This window comes from Punica granatum, chromosome 2 (genome assembly GCF_007655135.1).
Source record: "Punica granatum isolate Tunisia-2019 chromosome 2, ASM765513v2, whole genome shotgun sequence".
NCBI lineage: Eukaryota > Viridiplantae > Streptophyta > Magnoliopsida > Myrtales > Lythraceae > Punica > Punica granatum.
In genome coordinates this window covers 14,324,954-14,334,175 of record NC_045128.1, presented here as the reverse complement: position 1 = coordinate 14,334,175, position 9,222 = coordinate 14,324,954, and the positions used below count along the sequence as shown (strand labels likewise).

At 35.8% G+C, this 9,222-nt stretch overlaps 1 protein-coding gene across 1 annotated transcript; it reads right to left on the bottom strand.

The window, feature by feature from the left end:
* Positions 1 to 6,811: 6,811 nt before the first annotated feature.
* LOC116196732 (protein ANTAGONIST OF LIKE HETEROCHROMATIN PROTEIN 1-like) lies at positions 6,812 to 8,657 on the bottom strand. Its single transcript, XM_031526603.1, has one exon. The coding sequence runs from the start codon at positions 8,570 to 8,572 to the stop codon at positions 7,013 to 7,015; it is 1,560 nt and encodes a 519-aa protein (XP_031382463.1). The 5' UTR covers positions 8,573 to 8,657; the 3' UTR covers positions 6,812 to 7,012.
* Positions 8,658 to 9,222: the final 565 nt, after the last annotated feature.

Genomic DNA, 9,222 nt, shown 5'->3' with positions numbered 1-9,222 from the left:
TAACTTCAGCTTTCTTAACTCATAATATAATATAAAATTATATGAATTAAGAATTATATACGTACTGCAAAGTCCTTACTCCATATAAAGTTACTCCATCTCCTCCATCTTCCATGCAAAGCTTTCTCCTTGATATTTGCTACGGTATCGACTCTGAATCATTCCTGTTTGGATTTCTGAATTGACGACTTGGATCTACTAACATAATATAGGTATAGGTAGTGAAACGGCGATGACGATGAAGGCCCAAATTGACCCTCCAATAACTAATACCTAATCCAATAAATAGCGGGAATGATTAAATCGTATTGATAATTGTTAAAGATGAAACATTATGAGAACTGAGTTTCTACCACTATTTATAGTAGAGTCCATATTTTTTTGGTACGGGGAGGATAAGGTCAGTATTGCACGTGGTAGGTTTTTTTTAAGGGAAAAGCACAAAAATATTCATTGTGATTTGAATTTGAGATAAATTGCACCATGTGATTTTTTATGGAAAAATAACACCATGTGGTTCACTTCGTGAAACATAATGGACCTCACCGTTAATTTTTGTCTTCACTTTTGATCCTCAAACTTTTCTTTTTGTCATTATTACCCTCAAACTTTCAACTTTTTTCAATTTGGTCTTAAAATTCAGAAAGGGAGGGGGGAAGGCGCCGGGGCCGTCGATTGCCGACCCCGACCCCACCACCAAGGTCGCATGCTCCCACAGAGGATGCCGACGACCATGGAGGTGGGGTCGGGGTAGCAGATTGAGGCCCCCGCCCTCGAATCGACTAGGATCTTGAGCTCGAGATCCCAGTCGATTATGAGACTAGGGCCACCAATCAGCAACCCCAACCCCACTCTCGAGGTTTCCAGCATCCTCTGTGGGTGTCAGCAACTTCAGGTGGTGGGGTCGACCCAAGCCCCTTTCCCATTTTTTTCGAATATTAGGATCAAATTGCAAAAAAATATGAAAGTTTGAGGGTAATAATGAAAAAATAAAAGTTTGAGGACCAAAACTAATGAAAAAATTAACGGTGAGGTCCATTATGTCTCACGAAGTGAACCATATGGTGTTATTTTTCCATAAAAAATCACATGGTGCAATTTGTCTCAAGCCTCTTAACCACAATGGAGGTTTTTGTACTTTTTTCCTTTTTTGTTATAGGTAAAAATGGTGGGCAGCAGTGCTGGTAATATTGCCGCCCCCCGTTACACAATGTTCGGGTTATCGTATTGAACCGTGAACATATCAAATAAACTGAAAAACCTAGTGCAAACACTGACCCTATCAGCATAGTACCACCAGGGGCCTAGTATAGTTTACAAAAGCCAGAGATGACCACATGGCTAAGCCAAAGAGTCCACTCGAGCATATGTCTCCAAGGGGATTCAAACTCTTGACTTGAGGATCCCCAAACCACATGGAAGTGAGGTTGGAATCACTAGACCATCATCCTTGACAGTACGTGCCAATTTGGTTATCGAGTAATTTATTCCTTTAACAAGGAATCAAGACTCCATTTTGCCACCTTCAGTAATTTATAGCCCGTTTGATTTCGCAATATGATTTTAAGATTTTAACTCTAACTTTAACTCTACTCTTTGCACAACAAAAGTCAACAATACAATTATTACTTTTTCATTTTTCTTCAATTTTTTAACCATTCAATTCAATTTTTAATAATAAATTTTTTCAAATATTTATTACTTTTTTCACAATTCAACAATACAATCATTACTTTTTTTCAACTATTCATTACTTTTTCACTTTTTTCTTATAATTCAACATCACAATCATTACAAACCAATTAAAATCAAAACTCAACTCAACTCTAAAACTAAACACATTATTATTCCTTATTAATGTGGAGCATGTGTACTTAAAAATTAGTTAAGTATTTGAGCATGTTTAAGTTTAAAAAAAAAAAGCTGAGTAGCTTTAGCTTTTTTATTAAAAAAAATTAACACTTAGCTCTATTCGAATTCACATTGCAAAGTTCGACCTTGTTTAAAAAACAAATGACACTCGAACTTTATACCAAGGAAATAAGAAGAGATATACTAATCGAAATTTTTTTTTTCCAAGGCTAATACCCTTTGGCCATGTTTGACCGTCCGGATAAGGATTGAGATTAGGATTTCGAAATCCTTATCCCGCATTTGGTGTCAATAGGATAAGGATAAGGATAAGGATTGGGATAAGGTGAAATATAATTATTATGAGACTAATCCCATGTGGAGGATGGAATAATGGTGAATTGGGATTAAGGGCCCGTTTGGTTTAGAAAAAAAGTGAAGCGGAAGCGGAATCGGAATGACTCATTCCAATTGTAGATGTTTGTTTTGAAGGAATCGGAATTCGATTCCCCTAATCTCTGGAAATGATTCCCCTAAAATGGGGAATCACCCATTCCCTAGGATCTCCTAGGGAATGAGCTGCGGAATGAGATTTTGCATTTTAAGACCAATAGGTGTATCTTTTTTCCCCCTCGCACATCAGTTCATGATATAAATACGTATTGCATACATTTATCTTATATATAGTGTGTGTATATATATGTTTACCGTAAAAAATGTTATATATACTATATATATGTACATATACCACCAAAAAAAAATAAAGATATTTTAATATATAAGACTTTCCAAATATATGTTGCACGATTGTCTTTTCATGTCTCATCGATATCAAACTTCACCTATCACACCTTGATATCGATTATTCACCGATGAAGATTATTATGAATAATAATGTTAATATGGAAGTTCATTCGGATTAAATTTTGAACCAAACATCAACAAAGGAATCAAACTCCGATCCGAACTAAACCAAACATAAACTGGAATTAGTCATTTCGTAAATCCGGTTCATTTGATTATGATTCCGGTCCTGTTTCTGAGATCCATACCAAATGGGCCCTAATAATTATATCTATCTCCCCTTCACTATTTACATTTGTATCTTTTTTATTTTCTCTTCTATTTTTAATTACTTCTCCTTTTAGTTATTCTTATTCTTTGATTTTACTAATCGCTGAAAAAAAAATTCTCATATTCTCTTTCTTCGGCCATAAACCTTTTATATTTTTAAGTTTCAAAAATCAACTTATATCTATTCTTTCTCATGATTTTTCGATTTCAATGCACCATTTCATACTTTTTCAGTATAAAAACTACCCAGCATGTTCTTTCCCATAATCATTCACTATAATGAATGTATCAAATATGAAATAGTTTCTCCATTTAACGCTATCGTGTTTCCTATTTACATTTGTATTAATGGATTTTCAAAATTTATATTAATAATTTTTTAAATTATTTTATAGATGTATATTTTATGATGAGTTACTGACATATATCTTGTGATTAAAAAATTTATATTTTTTACGACTTTTTCAAAATTTAAAATAATCTTGAAAAATTATTTAAGACATTATGCCATCGGTAATTTGTTTTCAAAGTCCCAATAATATTTTTTATGGGATTCTATGGACACAAAAGTACGCAGTTAAGAGAATAAAAAAGAAAAAAAAGAAAAAAAGAGTTTCAGAGAAAAGAGATACTATATGAATAAGTACTTTTTTATTTAATTTTGTTTTCTCTTATCTCATGTTTCTTTTTCTCTCCATATTCTTATTCTATTCATTTTCTTTTGTCCACAGACATCAGCTACCGTTTTATTCATTACCACTGTAGTGCCTGTCACTACCACCTACTAATAATGTTGCATAAGATTAAAGTCCTCTTGTTGTCAATGTCTTTCTTCACGAGCTCTATATACATTTTCGTTCTTGCTCCTCAATGGTACGTGTGTAAAATGGGAGAGATAAGTTGCTTCCAATGTAAATCTAATATCGATTATCGATACAATTCATTAGTTTGCAACTAAAATTAAATTACGCATGTGCCTTAGGTAGGATATAAAATATATTGTTTATTTTCTTATTTTATTTGTTAAGTATAAATTATAATATATAATATGAGTTACTAAAATAAATTTATATAAACATAAAATTGGGTCCGATTACCTTCCTTTCCATTTTATTTCTTTAAATTTATATATACATAAAATCGGGTCCAATCACTTTCCTTCCAATTTTATTTCTTTAAAACTTAAACCCAACCCTTAAGGTCTTTACGGTGCGTTTGGACTCAGAGTTAAAGTAACTTTGATTTTGATTGTGGAAATAGACAAATGAGTTGGGATTAAAAATTTGACTTGGGAAACGTGTGTTTTTGTTGTGTAGTGTGTTGAGTTAAAATTAAAGTTAAAATTTTTGACTTGGGAAATATGTATTTTTGTTGTGTAGTGTGTTGAGTTAAAGTTAAAGTTAAAATCAAGTTGATTTTAACTTACAAACCAAACAAGCCTTAATTTTTGAAATTTTTGGATCAATTTGGATCGAATTTTTCTGAATTTTCGAGTTATGAGTGTCATTGCAAGAATATTCATGAAAATAATATTTCTATTAATTATTTTGTAAACTTTTATTAAAATTTTAAATTCATTTCGCTATTTTTTCTTTAGGATATTCTATTGAAATGAAAGATTAAATCAGAAAAATTTATCAACTGGAAAAACTTTCATGAAATAAATTATTCTTAAATTGCATTAATATCATTTTTTTAAAATCATTTCCAATATTTTGATCGTACTTATCAAATTTTTATTGTTCATACACTAGACTATGCACCAGCTCTACGCGCAGTGTAAAAAAACATTGTTTAAAACGTTACATTTGTATTTTCATCATTATATACCAATGTGTAATTCTACATAGTTTTGCTATTATTTAAAAAATTGTGAAGAAAATTAAAAAATATTTTTTTAGTGAAAGAAAAGAAAAATAAACTTAGGTTGAGATAGAGATGGAGTGGGGTTGAAGAGAAATAAGTAAAAAGTAGAGTGGAAGATGATCACGTATGAATTGATGGATGAACAGTTTAAAATTTGAGTAGTTTTATAATTTTATTATTGCCTTCGGTTTTACTTTTCTTCAATAAAGTAAGAAGTAATAGGGATAATTTTGTAAAATTGAACAAAAACTGATACATAATTTTAGATATATTGATTTGTCATTAGTATGTTAATTTTGTATATACTTTTTTCATGTTAAACATATGTAAATACTATTATTAATACATATACATATACATGTCTCCATTGAATTTAATATTATTATTTATTTTATTGTAAAATTAAATGAAATATTTTTTTTGTGAATATTATTATTTTCCTTCAATAATTATTATTTTTAATTTAATATTTAAATACCCATGGAGCCCACTTTATAGATTTTCATGTGTCATGTCTACAATATTAGTGCCATGTTAGAAAAATCCTTTAAAATTGATAGGAACGTGATGGCACCTAGACGTTATAAGAAACTCAAGGGCCGTTTGGATTCAGAGTTAAAGTTATTTTGATTTTAATTTTAATTTTGATTGTGGAAAAAGACAAATGAGATGTGATTATAAATTTGACTTGGGAAACGTGTGTTTTTGTTGTGTAGTGTGTTGAGTTAAGGTTAAAGTTAAAATTTTTGAATTGGAAAATGTGTATTTTTATTGTATAGTATATTGAGTTAAAGTTAAAGTTAAAAATAATTAACTTTGAATCCAAACGAGGCATCATAATTTGTAATTTTTTCAATTAAAAAAATTTATAAAAGGCCAAAATTTTGCTTTTTGGGTCATCAACTCTCATGAATATTATTAACTATTTTTTATTTTATTTATTTATAAATTAAAATAAGAACAGATTTCTGATTAGAAATGGTCACAAGTCCATTCAAAAAAGATATTAATAATTTACTTATAATTCATATATTTCTTTTTAAAAAAATATTTTTCTTATATATTACGTCTTTCGAGTATTATGTATTCTAATCTTATCAAAGAAGGTTTCACGTAAATTCACTAGTTATACTAAAAGTTTAACGGGAACAAATTATATCTTGCGATCTAATTTGATTGTATAAATTTTCAATATAATTAATGCAATTATTAATATACAAAATTCAATAAGTTGATCAAAAGAGACAATCAGCCATAAGTTAAGGATTTACTCAAAATGCTTATGTGGCGTGTTTTGCTTGCACAATTTAAAGCTCCTCGCTACTAATATGGATTAGTTTATGTGATTTGGTGCTTGTTATTTTAAATAAGGTCTCGAGATTCGAGTCTTGTGAATGGAAAAAATCAATACCGGGAGAACTTTTAACTCCTTAGTGAATCGACATGGCTCGAATCGAATTAACTGGGGCAGTCGAGCTTCTAAATAGCACAGTACACACTGAAAAAAAGAAAAAAAAAAAAAAAAAAAAAAAGAAAGCTCTTCGTTGCATCTTGCCGTAGTAGTCTATTTTAATAAATTGAAGGAGGCGATATAGAAATTTCATCTCAAGGTAAGTTCCAACGATGGTTAAGCCATCTAAATGCACTTGCTTTTCCCTCCTTAAAATTATCATCTTATCCCGCCAATCACGTTTGGAATGATACGAATAGCTTCCACCAACAATCGAACTTGAGGAGCACGAGAATCCCCCCGAGCAACAAATTTCCTCACCAAATTCGAATCAACTTTCGAGACCATAGCGAAACCCGGGGGACCATGCACGCTCTCAATCAGTTAAAAAAGGCTCAAACTGGCCCAAAGCTCAAAACACTGCAACCTCTTCACCAATGTTCTGATCGAGGCCCGAGATCCAATTCCCATCTTCAGACTCAAACCTCCACCGGCCCAAAGTTTAGATTTGTATTTTATCCTTGTATAAATAAATAAATAAATAAATAAATAATCGACAAGTGCATAATCTTTCGTGAAAAATGTACGTGTATATATTAATATTAATATCGTCTCTACAGGCAGGGCATGTACAAGTACAACTATGTAGTCCTGAAGAAAACTCAAGCTAGAAAGAATCGACATCGACATCGTAAAAAAAGGCAAAAATGTCCGAACAGTATGGAAAACCGAATCGGTCCAGACGGGAAGATGAATTTGCCACGGTAACTCCTACAAGAAAGCAGTGCCATGTCCATGGTGGAATATATTGTGAGCAATCTGGTCTCTGGCCTGCGCGGTCCTGGGGGAACCCCGAATGCTGTTCTCCGGGATGACCTCATCGTCCAAGACCTCGAACCTCAGCTCGGGCCCCACCTCCTCGCCCTTGATCTCACACACATTGTGCAAGACGCAGCAAGCCCCTAAGATCACGGGCAAGTCCTGGAGCTTCACCTCAGTCCTCTTCTGCAGACAAGCCCACCTGCCTTTTAGCCTGCAGAAGGCCTCCTTGCTCACATTCAGGGCCTCCTCGAGCTTCTCGTTGAACGCGTGCTGCGTCCACGTCAGGTTCTTGTGCGAGTACGGCACCAGAACCCAGTCCATTAACGGGTAACCTGTGTTACCTGCAACGAAGGTGTCCTGCAAGAGCCCGGAGCTCGCCTTCTTGAATAAAGTCGATCTCTCCAGGACCTGGTCATCAGAATATGAGCCGGGCCACCCGATCGAAACGTCCGTGAACACTCCCCTGTGGTCCATGACTCCTTGGACTGTCACCGAATACGAGGTCTTCTGGTTCCTCTCTGTATGCCTCTTGTTGTAGTAGGCTGAGACCCCGGATTTCGGGGCTATGATTGGGATGTGAGTCGTGTACATTGATCCGCCGATGTTGGGAATCCCCGAGAGCGCCTCGAACTCGCTCTTGATCAAATTCAGCCTGTCATCGCCGGGCCACTGGACGAATTTGGGCAGGAGTATATCCCGAATTGCGTTGCAGACCTCTAGCACAAGCTTATGGCAAGTTGAGATCCCGAGCCCGAACTTCTTCGAGACCAGCCTCAGGGGCTCACCGGTTGCCAGCCTCCAAATGCAAACCGCGACCCGCTGATGGACCGGGATTGCTTCGCGCAGGGTCGTGTTCTTCTTCGTGATAGCCGGGTCGAGCTCGTCGCAGATCAAGTTGAACGTGGCACGGCTCATCCGGAACGCCCGCTTGAACTCGGAATCAGGGAAGTTGGGGCTATTCACCTGTTCCCACCAGTCCTTGGATCGGTCCTTGACCCAGAGCCTCCGCGTTGGGTTCCCGGATCTCTCTCCTCTATCCCCCTTCGGACTGTTGTCCGCGGACACCACCATTGTCGCCCCTGCCGCCGCCAGAGAAGCGGACCTGCGGGCCGGGGACTCGCTCAATTGATCGATGCAGTAGGAATCCAACTGGGTTTGGTAGTAATCGTTGATAGATGGAGCTCTCTTCCGGGGATTCAAATCGAAGAGGGACTTCTCTTCCTGGAAGTCGAATGCCCACTTCTCGTTGTCCTCCCTCGCCTTCTCCTCGATAAGCATGAACGAAGCGAGCACTTCCCTCAGTGTGCTTCCATCAGCCGCCGCCTCGAAGCTGTCGCCACCGACTTCGTCGTCCTCTGACGTCTCTTCACTGGTGCGCTGCCGCTTGAAGGGGCCCGAGAAGTTCCCGCCGCCGGCGCCTCCGAGATTCTCCGCGTCCTGGAAGAGGTTGAGCAGGTGGGTGTAGTCGAATTCGTGATTGAGGAAGGGGAAATCAGTGGATTCCATCATCAGTTGAAGAAGAAGAAGAGCAGTTGAAGAAGAAGAAGAAGGGGAAGAAGGCCGTTGGAATTTGGAGGTGATGGTGGAGAAATGGTGGTGGGAATTTTTATATATACCGAAGGTGTGGGGGGGTTGGAAGCGTGTCTGGCCGTGTGAACGCGGTGAGATGAGGAGTTTGACGGCGAGTTGAGCTAGCTGTCCCATTGAGCAAATTAACTAATAATTAAGTAACAGGAGAATGTGACTCAATCAATGGTGAACTTTACTGTTGCCAACTTCACCCATACTAAAATATCTTGCAAGGAAGGTCGACTGATGCCGAGGCGGGATCAGTCTCATCCAATAAGTTCAGAATATTCGCGATCCAAGAAAAGATAACGAATATTTATTCAATTAGAAAAATGATCGTTTCGGTGCTGTAATATTATTATAAACCTGAAATAAAGAGACTCTTATATATAATTTTACTAGAGAAACCATATTCCTATATTTTCTATCCTTATATATTTCATTTTAAGCCAACGCATCTTAAGATGACATATTACAGTGACACATCTATTTATCGGATAATCAAGTGGTTCTAAGTTTGATACTTATTATAAGATTATCTGTGTATTTTTATTAACTATCATGATTTCTATTTTATTATATTTGATACA